The sequence below is a fragment of the Neoarius graeffei genome, chromosome 27 (genome assembly GCF_027579695.1).
Source record: "Neoarius graeffei isolate fNeoGra1 chromosome 27, fNeoGra1.pri, whole genome shotgun sequence".
Classification (NCBI taxonomy): domain Eukaryota; kingdom Metazoa; phylum Chordata; class Actinopteri; order Siluriformes; family Ariidae; genus Neoarius; species Neoarius graeffei.
The window spans coordinates 44,343,126-44,358,773 of record NC_083595.1 but is presented as its reverse complement, the minus strand read 5'-3'; the positions used below and the strand labels follow the sequence as shown (position 1 = coordinate 44,358,773).

Genomic DNA, 15,648 nt, shown 5'->3' with positions numbered 1-15,648 from the left:
CTCCTTCTTACACGATAGTCTTGACACAAACTGGCACCAAGCCAGTTCAAAAACAAACTAGGAGTACAAAAAAGGAGTACAAAAACTAATTCGGCGAGGACATACTTTCTTGGAAAAGAAGAAAAGGTGTGTGGGGGGGAGAGGGGAGGGGGCTTTAAGTGTTATAAAACTTTGGCCATTGTGCACTGATTAGATACTTCTCATAGTAGTCCCTCCTTGCCCCTGTGGCAGTGTGTATATATATGCACACCCTTTGCACAGCCAATTCACTGGCCTGACTCGGTGTGACAGAGTGTGTAAAGCCAGTGTGCACTTGCTTGTGTGTGCGTGTCTGTAGTGTGTGTGTGTAAGAGAGAGAGAGAGAGAAAGAGAGAGAGAGAGAGAGCGCATGTAGGTGAAAAGAACTGCAAGAGCAAGCAAGCATGTGGGTGCACACTTCTATATGAGAGAGAGAGAGAGAGGAGAAGAAGAAGAAGAAGAAGAAGAAGAAGAAGACAGAGCTGTAAGAAGAGAAGCATAGGGCAAGTTGGAAAGCAGAAAGAAAAGAGAAAAAAGAAAGGAGGGAAGAAGAGAAAAGAGATAGAGACATAGAGATAGTACAATGGATGACTATGCCCTGTCCTTCTGGATTTACATGGCAGTGATGTCTGTGTTTGTCGGAGGCACACTGAGGAAGTTCCTGGCATCCCACGTCAATGCCATTCCCTCTCTAGTGGCATGGCTGGGTGCCACGCTGCTGGTAGAGAGGCTGTGTGCTATGTGTATGCCTGCTGTGTTGGCACTCGCCATCTTCTGTGCCACCTGTTGGCTCTACTCACTGTGGGCTGCCCCGCCACCGGTCCTGCCTGTCGAAGGCAAAGCAGTTTTCATCACAGGTAAGCATGATGAGTGTGTGAGGGGAAAAAAAGGAAACCAGCATGTGCATCACAAAAGTCTCACTTTTTTGCATTTATTTTGCATTATTATTATTATTATTATTATTATTATTATTATTATTATTAATTGCAGCAGTAATAGTAGTAGTAGTAGTCATCATAGTATTGTGTTTATTTTTTATTATTTATTAAATATTTATCTTAGATAAAGATCCATTCCCAAATCTGATGCTCAATATTATGCATGCAATTCCAAATTATATTTCAAAGATCTAAGGAATAAATTCTCTACACTGTAAGTAACCCCAACCCAGGTTCAGATCAATATGCCATCAAAATACAAAGGGCTCAGATTAGATTAGATTAGATGAGATGAGATAAGATGAGATCAGATATGGCCCACAAAACATTTCCAAAACTACTCTTCCAAAACACTGTGTGCTTCAGTGAAGACAAATGATCAAAGTGATTCAATTTGAGCTCGAACACGAGTCAGTTCATACAAAGAACACCCTTCCCTGCCCCCACAAGCAGGAGTGTTCACAGCGTTCATTTAAGTTCATTTGGACGCTAAAACACAAAAGGAATTTGCTGTGCACATGGTGACAGTCAGGCTAATATTGTCCCTGATTCGGTGTGTAAACTGAAACTGCCTTTTAATCAAACTCAGCATTCTCCTTTATAACACCTTCAATCATATTTTGTGTGTGTGTCTGATTAAATAATATCATACTGTCAGCACTTTTACTATCTTTGCAAAGTCCACATGACTCATTTGGTTGGAACTAGCTACTGGAGGAGGTTATAATAAGACATATCAAGTTTCTCTGGTTGTATAATTACACTTGGGAATGCTTGGGAAATCCTCCGAGTCATAGAATCTGGAGCATTTGTACATTTTGTCCAAATACAGGACTAAACTTCAGAAAGCTTTAGAAAGTGTGTGTGTGTGTGTGTGTGTGTGTGTGTGTGTGTGTGTGTGTGTGTGTGTGTGTGTGTGTTATACTACTGAGGACCAAATGTCCCCACAAGGATAGTAAAATCTAACAATTTCAGCCTTGTGGGGACATTTGGGTGGTCCTCACAAGGAAATTGCGTTTTTTTTAACAAAAAGTAAAAAGAAAAATAAAAGAGCCAAAAAGTTTCCTATTCATTACTGAGGTTAAGGTTAGAGTTAGGTGTAGGCACAGCATTAATTAACTGCAATAATAATTATGTCAATGGAAGGTCCTCACAAGGATAGTAAGACAAATATGTGTGTGTGTGTGTGTGTGTGTGTGTGTGTGTGTGTGTGTGTGTGTGTGTGTGTGTGAATAATCCTACTCCAGTGACCACAGCATTTCATTTATACACTTATTGTTCACATTCTCTGTTCCACCAAAACAGCCTCAAACACCTCATTAGACATTTGATGCAGAAGCAGGGCAGTGTGCAGAGACAAAACTGAGAGTCCCGTATTTTTTTTAATTGTGTAAAATACGGATAAAAGTGTTGTCTTGTGAAGTGAAACCTGTCCTGAGCTGTCCTTTTTATAGACCAAATCAACGCTCCAGGAAAATAAGCATTTTATTTCTATGTAATCGAGTTTATTTCTGGCAGCAGTGAGTCTCTGCTTCGAGGTGACACATAGAGCAGCATTAAGAACATATAGTAAGTGTCGCCTGGCCCTCACCGTCCTCTGCAGGGTTCTAACTAGGCCTTTTCAGCGTATCGGACTGATATACTTACAGTGTGTCCTTACCGCTACGCTTCACAGTATTGTCGACACACCTATAAAAGTTGCTGCTACACTAATTAAAAGACTTGTCAATCTTGAAAATGTGGTCTTTTGTTGAATTTTCTTTTGTTATCCCCATGCGGTGGTGACGGCGTGCCACCATGTGAATGTTCTACATTCGGACATACTCCACTCCCTGTCCAGTTGCCCAAGTAGTTCCTTGTGGAGATTGTCACTGATCATGCTAGTCCGGTTTACCTCCTTCCTTATGCTGTATTCATGGTAAAATGCCATCCATGTTAAGAGGCGCTAATCTGAATAGTCATGTATTGTAATTGAATGGCTGAGGCTGAAAATAAAGCTGACACTTGCTGAACATCAACTGGTTGTTTCATTCTTATTCCATAAATATGTCACTAATATAGTTGAATATTAATTATAATAAGTCTTCAATCAAAAGCAAGCACAGCAACTTTTGGCACAAAAAAAAATATTGTTAATATTACCAAAAAGAATGACTTTCAGGGAGGCCTGCAAGTGCCAGAAAATGCACTAGAATGCATCTCTGAGCATGTAAAACCCATGAGGCCCCCAAATCCCCGGCTGTTATGACTAGTGCCACTATGCTGATATTTTGGTCTAGTTAGAACCCTGCTCTGATATAAAGTGTCTGCTGTTACATATCGAGAATCAAACACACTTGATGCACTAAAGGTACATTACTCAGTCTGTGGTGTCTGTGCCAGCATAGAAATGTATTTGTTTTTTCAGACTTATTTTGCTTCTTATCTGCTTCCTGATCCACTCCCACACACACACACACACACACACACACACACACACACACACACATATACACACACGCTGAATAAAGCTTTGAACTTTGTCTTTACTTTTCCTCTGTATGTGAATTACTTTACACTATGAGAAGGCAGGGCATCCCACAGTGATGGAGAAAGAGCTGTGTGATGTAGGTGACCTACATTGTGGAACCAAAACACTGCTGTATATAAACACCATGTATTAACCAAATGAATATTATTAGTGTTCTTGTTTTATAGCTTTTCCATCATTTTGTTAATTTAACAAACCTGTTTGGGACTGAGATCATTGAAAGGAGATTATAGCACTGGTTAAGGAGCAGGATCTCATTTGGGTTCCTTAAATCCCCAAAAGGCTGTCTACTGGCATGGCAACAAGTCCAAATCCCTGCTTTTATACACCTTTGGGTTTTTTTTTTTTTTTCTGGTTGAGTTTGTCTTTAGTGTCAGAAGGTTCACTGGCATTCTGGAGCCTGAGCCAATTATGCTTACATGTTCAGAGCACCTACTCATTATATATATATATATATATATATATATATATATATATATATATATATATATATATATATATATATATATCATTTTATATATATATATATATATATATATATATATATATATATATATATATATATATATATATATATATGTGTGTGTGTGTGTGTGTGTGTGTTACACATTTCTCGGCACACACACACACAAGCAAATAAACAAGCTGCCAACACTTAGCACACAAACTGCTGCACTGGATTCACTCCCAGCATAATCCCCACTGCTGACTTAACACCTACAATGTAATCATTTAATTTTAGTATGGACACAAATGAAGACAGAAGATACTTCAATGATGAAGGGTTTAGACACAAAACAGGTGATGCTGCCTGGCTTTTTTATTACATGCATAAACTTTGTTAATGTGTCTAATGTTTGTCATATATCACCCACCACTTCTGGAAATAATAATAATAATAATAACAATAATAGGGGGGCACGGTGGTGTAGTGGTTAGCGCTGTCGCCTCACAGCAAGAAGGTCCGGGTTCGAGCCCCGTGGCCGGCGAGGGCCTTTCTGTGTGGAGTTTGCATGTTCTCCCCGTGTCCGCGTGGGTTTCCTCCGGGTGCTCCGGTTTCCCCCACAGTCCAAAGACATGCAGGTTAGGTTAACTGGTGACTCTAAATTGACCGTAGGTGTGAATGTGAGTGTGAATGGTTGTCTGTGTCTATGTGTCAGTCCTGTGATGACCTGGCGACTTGTCCAGGGTGTACCCCGCCTTTCGCCCGTAGTCAGCTGGGATAGGCTCCAGCTTGCCTGCGACCCTGTTGAACAGGATAAAGCGGCTAGAGATAATGAGATGAGATGAGATAATAATAATAATAATAATAATAATGAGACCATCAATGATGGTGTAGCTCACTCCGGCCCAGTCTAGTCCAGAAGGAATGATCTAAAGTGGCCTACCTTACGCAATAAATATTGCAAGCTATATACACCATACAACCCCGATTCCAAAAAAAAGTTGGGACAAAGTACAAATTGTAAATAAAAATGGAATGCAGTAATTTACAAATCTCAAAAACTGATATTGTATTCACAATAGAACATAGACAACATATCAGATGTCGAAAGTGAGACATTTTGAAATTTCATGCCAAATATTGGCTCATTTGAAATTTCATGACAGCAACACATCTCAAAAAAGTTGGGACAGGGGCAATAAGAGGCTGGAAAAGTTAAAGGTACAAAAAAGGAAGAGCTGGAGGACCAAATTGCAACGCATATGGTTAATTGGCAATAGGTCATTAACATGACTGGGTATAAAAAGAGCATCTTGGAGTGGCAGCGGCTTTCAGAAGTAAAGATGGGAAGAGGATCACCAATCCCTCTAATTCTGCGCCGACAAACAGTGGAGCAATATCAGAAAGGAGTTCGACAGTGTAAAATTGCAAAGAGTTTGAACATATCATCATCTACAGTGCATAATATCATCAAAAGATTCAGAGAATCTGGAAGAATCTCTGTGCGTAAGGGTCAAGGCCAGAAAACCATACTGGGTGCCCGTGATCTTCAGGCCCTTAGATGGCACTGCATCACATACAGGCATGCTTCTGTATTGGAAATCACAAAATGGGCTCAGGAATATTTCCAGAGAACGTTATCTGTGAACACAATTCACCGTGCCATCCGCCATTGCCAGCTAAAACTCTATAGTTCAAAGAAGAAGCCGTATCTAAACATGATCCACAAGCGCAGACGTCTTCTCTGGGCCAAGGCTCATTTAAAATGGACTGTGGCAAAGTGGAAAACTGTTCTGTGGTCAGACGAATCAAAATTTGAAGTTCTTTCTGGAAATCAGGGATGCCGTGTCATTCGGACTAAAGAGGAGAAGGACGACCCAAGTTGTTATCAGCGCTCAGTTCAGAAGCCTGCATCTCTGATGGTATGGGGTTGCATTAGTGCATGTGGCATGGGCAGCTTACACATCTGGAAAGACACCATCAATGCTGAAAGGTATATCCAGGTTCTAGAGTAACATATGCTCCCATCCAGACGACGTCTCTTTCAGGGAAGACCTTGCATTTTCCAACATGACAATGCCAAACCACATACTGCATCAATTACAGCATCATGGCTGCGTAGAAGAAGGGTCCGGGTACTGAACTGGCCAGCCTGCAGTCCAGATCTTTCACCCATAGAAAACATTTGGCACATCATAAAACGGAAGATACGACAAAAAAGACCTAAGACAGTTGAGCAACTAGAATGCTACATTAGACAAGAATGGGTTAACATTCCTATCCCTAAACTTGAGCAACTTGTCTCCTCAGTCCCCAGATGTTTACAGACTGTTGTAAAGAGAAAAGGGGATGTCTCACAGTTGTAAACATGGCCTTGTCCCAACTTTTTTGAGATATGTTGTTGTCATGAAATTTAAAATCACCTAATTTTTCTCTTTAAATAATATATTTTCTCAGTTTAAACATTTGATATGTCATCTATGTTCTATTCTGAATAAAATATGGAATTTTGAAACTTCCACGTCATTGCATTCCGTTTTTATTTACAATTTGTACTTTGTCCCAACTTTTTTGGAATCGGGGTTGTATACAAGAAGCTATATCCACCCTAGGAATGCCGACCTCTTTGCCAGAAAGAATCGAAAATGGGGAGGAATTGACCGAAGAGAAGCGATTTTTGTTGAACTGCTCATTAAGGCTTAATTAGTCCATCACTTCATTAATAATTGTAATTCAGCAAATCTGGGTAGAAGTTGTATGCACCCTAGGTTCCCCTACCTTCATGCCAGAAAGAATCAAAATTGGTGAAGAATTGAGGGAGAAGAAGTGATTTGTGTGGAAACTGCTCGTTAGGGCTTAATTACTCCATATCTTCATTAATCATTGCAATTATGCAAATTTACATAGAAGCTATATGCACCCCAGGCAGACCTACCTTCCAGCCAAAAAGAATAAAAATCAGTGAAAAATTGGAGAGAAGACGCGATTTTCGTGAAATGTGGACGACGCTGGATGGAGAGTACAGGAAGCGCCATGACAAGGTGGCCCTGAGGGTACACTGGTAGATGCGCACAAAGTACAGGATAGAGTGTACTGACAAGTGGTATGACCATCAACCCTTGGTAGTCACAGAGAATGGAGATGTTCGAAATACCTGGGACATGAATATCTACACAGATAAGTCGCTGAAGCACAATCAACCGACTATTACTCTAGTGCAGAAAGATACACAGGAGTGGACACTAATTGGCATAGCTGTACCAGCAGATCAGAACATCATCAAGGCTGGGGAAGAGAAGGTGGATAGATATCAAGACCTAGCATTCAAAATCAAGAGAATTCACAGAGCCTCGAAAGTGACAGTGAGCCCCATTGTGATTTGTGCACTTGGAACCATCTAGAAGAATGCAAAGACCTTGCATGGGAAGTTAGAGCTACCTGACATCATTGGAAGTGCACAGTTGTCAGCCATCCTTGGAACAGCTCATGTGTTGCAGGAAATGTCGTGTCTCTTCAAAGTTGCGTGAAATAGCCGAGACATGACTTAGAAGACCCATCAAAGAACTGGAGAGAATCACATCATAATAATTAAAGTAAACCTCTAATTGAGGCAAGATGTGAATAGAGCTAGAGCTAGTATTACACAGAGACTACTGTAAGTCACACAGCTGGTTGAATTGCATACTTGCCAATGACCTGAGAATGAAAAGTGGTAGATCAGATTTTGCAACACCATTCTAAGGGGGTCTGGGGACATGACCTCTGGAAAGTTTTGAAAAACATGATGTAAAATCCATTCTCTTGCATTCTGAGTGCCAAATTTGAAGAAAATTGATTGAGAAATCAGACCAATGTACTTCTCAAACCACATGCCTCTCACCTCACCTCGATGCTTTGATGCTGGATGATCTGACAACCAAGTTGCCTTGAACTTGTTGTCATAGTACGATTTGTTGTAATATGTGAATTCATGGGTGGCACAGTAGTGTAGTGGTTAGCACTGTCGCCTCACAGCAAGAAGGTCCTGGGTTCAAGCCCAGCGGCTGACGAGGGCCTTTCTGTGTGGAGTTTGCATGCTCTCCCCATGTCTGCGTGGGTTTCCTCTGGGTGCTCCGGTTTCCCCCACAGTCCAAAGGCATACAGGTTAGGCTAATTGGTGGCTCTCAATTGACCGTAAGTGTGAATGTGAGTGTGAATGATTGTCTGTGTCTATGTGTCAACCCTGTGATGACCAGGCAACTTGTTCAGGGTGTACCCCGCCTCTCGCCCATAGTCAGCTGGGATAGGCTCCAGCTTGCCTGCGACCCTGTAGGGCAGGATAAGCAGCTGCAGATAATGGATGGATGTGAATTCATTGCCAACAACCATAATGAGAACCAATGGAATGGCACAATAGAGCAAAACAATGTAGATTCAACATCATTATCACACCATTCCACTGGCTGTCAGCTTCACTTAATATGACTATTTGACGCTACTTTTATCCCAGTGGGGCGGCATGGTGGTGTAGTGGTTAGCACTGTCGCCTCACAGCAAGAAATTTCTGGGTTCAAGCCCGGTAGCCGACAGGGCCCTTTCTGTGTGGAGTTTGTATGTTCTCCCCGTGTCTGCATGGGTTTCTTCTGGGTGCTCCGGTTTCCCTGACAGTCCAAAGACATGCAGGTTAGGTTAACTGGTGACTCTAAATTGACCATAGGTGTGAATGTGAATGGTTGTTTGTCTCTATGTGTCAGCCCTGCAATGATCTGGTGACTTACCCAGGGTGTACCCTGCCTCTTGCCCATAATCAGCTAGGATAGGCTCCAAGCTTGCCCCCGACCCTGCACAGGATAAGTGATGGATGGAAGTACAGGAGCAGGAGCTCAAACAGGAGCTCAGTGATGTCACATGACCAAGTGTGACATTGTGACGGATGTCTTGGAGGAGCTAGCCGATGATTGGGTGAACTAGTGTCAGAAGCTGCAAGAAGGAGGCGTGAGACTGGATGAAGAGTGGCTGTGTCGACTTGCCTGCAAGCTCAGAAGGACAGTGTCCACGTAAGTCCCTCTTGCACCAGGATCTGGTCTTCCCAGCCAGTCTCCTGCCCCAGTACTAACCAGCTCTTGAGGAGCATGGATGTGGTGCTGACTTCCGTTTCTATAGCCCTCAGCTTCACACCTATTATATAGCTAGGGTTACTGTGGGGGGCTAGTCCTCTGGTAACTGTGAGAGTTTGACTCCCTACTCACATGTGTATTGCAGCGTGCCTTGCCAGATGGCAGTAGGTACCATTTTTATGAGGGTCTTTGATATGACCCGACTGCAAGTAGAACTTGCGATCTCCTGGTCGAGAGATGGACATGCTAACCACTAGGCCAGCTCGTGGTGTGGACATTTAAACTGCACTGTAAAATCTTTCATAGATTTGTAACCAATATCTTTTTCAATAAACATTCTTAAATATACTGTATATTCTCTTTGCTTTTAGGTTTTGGTTATCACTATAGGGTGGCACAGTAATGCAGTAGTTAGTACTGTCACCTCACAGCAAGAAAGTTCTGGGGTTGAGCCTTTCTGTGTAGTGTTTGGATGTTTTCCATGTACCTGCTTGGGTTTCCTCCAGGTGCTCCGGTTTCCATAGAAATTACAACAGTTCCCTATAGCATCCTCTGATGCACACATTAGGACACATCATCAGTGTTGTTTCTGGGAATCATTGGGTGTTTCAAGTCTTACAACGGACACCCTCTTCCAGGTGACCCGACCAAGGCTGATCAGACCTTGGCCTGTGCCCTAGTGGCATTCTTCTGCCCCCACTGCTCCCCCCTCTTCAACCAGAGTCATCTGGATGCTCTCTCTACAGCCTCCATGTTGTTACCAATGGCTCTTCTTCTGCTGGTACTACTTATGCCCAGGGTTCTGTAAGCCTTGTACAGGGAGTGACCAGCAGACCCCCTACAGCCCACCTCCACTGGCATACATCTGGTCCACCACCCGTTCCTCCAAGAACTCTCCACCAGCTCGTGGTATTTTGCCCTCTTCCAATGATAACATATTAGAAGTAGCGAAGGTTTTGTACAGATTTTACTGGAAATTTTGCAAATGACCTCAAATCCATTTCACAATGAGAAGAAAGCTCAAATTTATCTTAAGTAAAAAAAGCTAAAAATAAAATCTGCCTGTGGTTGCTATGAACAATCTAAAACAAAACTCAAACAAAAAACTAGTTTGAACGAGAAGGGCACTTGGTAGAGTGCATACCTCCACCAAGCCACACATTCAGATTTGTGTCAAAATCTAGTCAATTGTTCCTTGACCCATGGCCCACCTTTCCTCAAAAGTTCATCAAAATCCGTTCAATACTTTTTGAGTTACTTTAGTAACAAACAAACAGAGGGGAAAATATATCATCATCCAAAGCAGTTGGTGGAGGTAGTGAATAGGCTAGATGAGATAGTGAGATAAAATTAATTCATTAATTTGCACTAATAGAGCTTGAGCAAATTGTTACTCTCACTCAGGATCCATCCATCCATTATCTCTAGCCGCTTATCCTGTTCTACAGGGCTGCAGGCAAGCTGGAGCCTATCCCAGCTGACTATGGGCGAGAGGCAGGGTACACCCTGGACAAGTCGCCAGGTCATCGCAGGGCTGACACATAGACAAACAACCATTCACACTCACATTCACACCTACGGTCAATTTAGAGCCACCAATTAACCTAACCTGCATGCCTTTGGACTGTGGGGGAAACCGGAGCACCCAGAGGAAACCCACTCGGACACGGGGAAAGCATGCAAACTCCACACAGAAAGGCCCTCGTCAGCCACTGGGCTTGAACCCAGGACCTTTTTGCTGTGAGGTGACAGTGCAAACCACTACACCACCATGTCACCCCTCACTCAGGATCTTTTTACTTTATTATTCTTTTTATTCTTCTCATTATTCTCCTAATGTATTTAGGATGCTATTTCTCCCACAGTTTTCAACCAATCATCACCAAATTTCACATGAAGATTATCTCTGTGCTGAATTAAGTTGCTATGATTTTTGGTGCTGATCTGGATCACTGAAACAAGAATGATCCACGAAAACCGGGCTTTTTTCCTCACTAAGCACCATTCCCTATCTCTTACCATTCCAGATCTATAGGGTACGGTGACCAGACGTCCCAGTTTATAAGATCTAGCGCAAATCACTGTGACTTTAGTCACAGTATCTATCTAGCTAGGTAATTCCTGATTTTTCCTGGTCAGAGTGACGGAGGATGCGAAGCCTATTCCAAGAACTATAAATGCAAGATAGGACCATACCTTTATTACTTCTCATTATAGACACAGAACACAATCCTCAAACTCACTTTTGTGAGTTTATTTGCTTTTCAATGTTCTGTTTACATGATAGATTGACCTCTGTCTGTTTTCTGTTGACAGACCATTCTGGCGATTTGGATTTCTAACAGTCATTTTATTTAAAAAAAAAAATGGGTTTGTTTGCCCTCTCTCTCAGTGTTTTCTCAGAAAACCTTCCAACCAAAACACACGCATACACATTGCAAGGATGAAGATGCCTAAATGCTAATGCAAGGTTTCTTCAAGGTAATGCAAATTTCTGATTTATCAGGCAACATGATTGACAAACGACCAGGCACACCTCCCTGTCCTGATTGGTTTGAATGTTGGTGATCCAAGATTTGATTTGAAGACACCAGAATGTGATAAGAAGTCCGATGAATATTATAAATAGTGTCCTGACACCATCACTTATGGTGTGTTTAACACTGACGAATAAATGAATGTTATGTTTTTGCGAATCATCTCATTTCTTATCATTTTTTACTTGATCCTTCTTCATTTCTTTATATCGATTTACTTTGTTGGGGAGGTTACTGCAATATTATGGTGACCTACAACCATGGCCATGACTGAAGCAGTGGTGGCTCTGAGCTTCTGACCCCAAGCTTGTAAAGTTCAAATCCAAATAGCAAGCTAATAATTTTGGTCCATGAACATTTAGATCAATTGTAAGTCAGGTCGGACAAATGCTTCAACCAAATAATCCTAATAATATTGTAAGGTGCATCGGTGCACTGTTCAGTGTATCGTTGCACCAGATGAACTGCGTTCTGGAACTTCTCCAGGGACACTGAGTAAAGGACAGGCATGCCAAAACTCTGAAGGAGAAGCAGCTATGCACATACGCACACATTCGCAGTCACGTACATCTCATCTCATCTCTCATCTCATCTCATCTCATCTCATCTCATCTCATCTCATCTCATCTCATCTCATCTCATCTCATCTCATCTCATCTCATCTCATCTCATTGGTTTCACACTCCTGGGCTCTCCTTCCTCTGTTGACAGTATGTATTTGTTACAAAGTATTAGTTTGTTATTCTCAGTGTACACTGAAACACGATCATAGCAGTACAAGCTCCAACAAGGGCATTGGCAATGAACAGCTTGCACTTACGCAAAAGATTTATAGTAGTCTGATTAATCATAGAACTGAGGGCTCCAGTACACCTACACTGAAAAAAAAACCCTGCTGCATTGAACTTATTTAATTAAATAAGTATCAAGGGTGTAGATAAAGAGTGCCAACCTAGCGTCAAGCATGTATGACATTATTATTATTACTATTAGTAGTAGTAGTAGTAGTGGTGGGCGGCACAGTGGTGTAGTGGTTAGCGTTGTCGCCTCACAGCAAGAAGGTCTGGGTTCGAGCCCCATGGTCGACGAGGGCCTTTCTGTACGGAGTTTGCATGTTCTCCCCGTGTCTGCGTGGGTTTCCTCCGGGTGCTCCGGTTTCCCCCACAGTCCAAAGACATGCAGGTTAGGTTAACTGGTGACTCTAAATTGACCGTAGGTGTGAATGTGAGTGTGAATGATTGTCTGTGTCTATGCGTCAGCCCTGTGATGACCTGGCGACTTGTCCAGGGTGTACCCCGCCTTTCGCCCATAGTCAGCTGGGATAGGCTCCAGCTTGCCTGCAACCCTGTAGAACAGGATAAAGTGGCTAGAGATAATGAGATGAGATTATATATATATATATATATATATATATATATATATATATTCATTATTTGCAGGCGTAACACTGGATTTCTTCCTTTGGTTATTAGCTACTGTTAGCTTATGCTATTAAAATTGTAACACTAGCATACTTCATTAGATGTAGCCTTAAGGCTAGACAGCCATTCGATTTCATAAAATCACAGAAATTTAGTTCCCTCTGAAATTTGGTTATTGTGATATATGTTTATTTTTCTAACATCTCACAAAATAACAGGCCATTATGTGACTGGGAAATTATTTAATTTGAGGGGATTCCCGAGCATGAATGTACATGAAATCACTCGCTTCGCGCAGTCAAGCAGACTGAGGAAGTCTGTGGGCACATGTGCAGGTTTATCTTCTTCTTTTTCTTTTGGGTTTTACAGCAGTTGGCATCCACAGTGTTGCCTTACTGCCATCTACAGGTTTACCTTGACCGTGCACTGACAGTTCCATCATTCTGTCGCTAGATGAACAGCTAATCACACCGAGTTGCTCACTGACCATCGATATTTATTAGGTTGGTTCTGCGTTTCTTTTCCTTCGCAACGTAATGTATTTTCTTCTCGCTTTCTGTTACTGCAGTCGCTCTTTTATGTTTTATTCGTGTCCTCCATTTTCTTCTCCTGTTTCAAATTTGTATCCCACAATGCCTTGCGTGAACGGGAAAAGCCCACCACGTGACGCATGATGTAGTATCTTGAATTGGGTCATGGTGAAGCAGGAAAAAATAGCGGAGAATTTAGAGCCATGTGGCCCTAAATTCATTAATTGTTCTATTAAAAAAATAAATTAATAATAATAATAAAATTGGAAGTCGGTGATTCGAATTCAGTAGCTTTCGGTCCACTAAACAAAAATAACTGGGTGTCAGGGAAAATTCTTTTTATGACCTACACTGGAAAAATCTGAAAGGTAATATAGCTTTAACACCTTATGTTAGCTAGAACTTTTCATAGCTTGTTAGATGACAAACAAATGTTCCTTCACCAGAAAGGGAGATCTTATGCTTAAAAATTCAAATTCAGATTTATTTGTCACATACAGTACATAATCATACAGAGTACGAGATGCAGTGAAACGCTTATTGCAATGTTCCCTCAGTTGTGAAGATATTTGGGGGGGGGGGAGTAATAAAAAGGAAAGGGGGTAAGATAGAATGTAATAAATAGAATAAAAAATAATAAGAATAAAAACTAAAAATGTGATGATTGAGTGTTCTGCAGAATATACACAAAATATGATAAAGAGAAGAACAGCAAGAGAAAGAGATCTGACAAAGTAAAGAGATCTACATGGTCTTGGTAATGCCATGTTCCTCGACGGCACTGGATGAATGTGTGGCTAATTTAATGGGCGCTCAATTCCATACTTGCCAACTCTAGATTAGATTAGATTAGATTAGATTAGATTAGATTAGATTAGATTAGATTAGATTAGATTAGATTAGATTAGATTAGATTAATCAGAACTTTATTGATCCCTTTGGGAGGGTTCCCTCAGGGAAATTAAAATTCCAGTAGTATCATTACAGGATAAACAGAGAATAGAAAATAGAGAAAACTTCGAGATAAATTAAGTACTTACATATACAAAAAAAGAAAAAGAAAAGAAAAAAGTCCACCAGGAGAGGTATTGCACATAATATTGCACATTTATATTGCACATTGTCCAGTACTGTTTTTTGTCAGGCTAGGCTACTGCTCCTTCCCGTCCTCTGTCCTCCTGTTACCCCTCCTCCCCCCAGAGAGGAGTTGTACAGTCTGATGGCGTGAGGGACAAAGGAGTTTTTAAGTCTGTTAGTCCTGCACTTGGGAAGGAGCATTCTGTCACTGAACAGGCTCCTCTGGTTGCTGATGACGGTGTGCAGAGGGTGACTGGCATCGTCCATGATGTTCAGTAGTTTGTCCATAGTCTCTGCCACCATCACCAGAGAGTCCAGCTTCATGCCGACCACAGAGCAGGCCCGCCTGATCAGTTTGTCCAGCCTGTATGTGTCCTTCTTGGATGTGCTGCCCCCCCCCAGCACACCACGGTGTAAAACAGGACACTGGCGACCACAGACTGATCATCCACAGGAGTTTCCTGCAGATGTTAAAGGAACGCAGCCTCCTCAGGAAGTACAGCCTGCTCTGGACCTTCCTGTACAGATGGTTGGTGTTGCAAGTCCAGTCCAGCTTGCTGTCCAGCCACAGCCCGAGGTACTTGTAGGAATCCACAGCCTCCACCTCAACTCCCTTGATCAGAACTGGTCGTGACCTTGGTCTGGACCTCCCAAAGTCACTGACCAGCTCCTTGGTCTTCAAGGTGTTGAGCTGCAGATGGTTCCTGATTCATGCAGTAGTCTACTGGTTTTGACAGCTGAATACTGCCTACTGCTTTTAGTTCTAAAAATACTGCATTACAAAATAAAGACTGCTGGATTCGCACTTTTAACCTCGCTTCAACTATTTTTGACACTGGGATCCATCCATCCATCCATCCATCCATGACCTGTAGCCGCTTATCCTGTACAGGATCACAGGCAAGCTGGAGCCTATCCCAGCTGACTATGGATGAGAGGCGGGGTACACCCTGGATAAGTTGCCAGATCATTGCAGGGCTGACACATAGAGACAAACAACCATTCACACTCACATTCACACCTACGGTCAATTTAGAGCCACCAATTAACCTAACC

At 42.0% G+C, this 15,648-nt stretch overlaps 1 protein-coding gene across 1 annotated transcript in view; it reads left to right on the top strand.

Annotated features, from left to right (window-relative positions):
• Positions 1–263: 263 nt before the first annotated feature.
• The window catches only part of hsd11b2 (hydroxysteroid (11-beta) dehydrogenase 2), a 53,580-nt gene continuing 38,195 nt past the window's right edge, over positions 264–15,648 (top strand). The window contains exon 1 of the mRNA XM_060911408.1: positions 264–875. Within this exon, the coding sequence (XP_060767391.1) occupies positions 602–875 (274 nt within the window). The 5' untranslated portion in view covers positions 264–601. The remainder of the gene's footprint in view (positions 876–15,648) is intronic.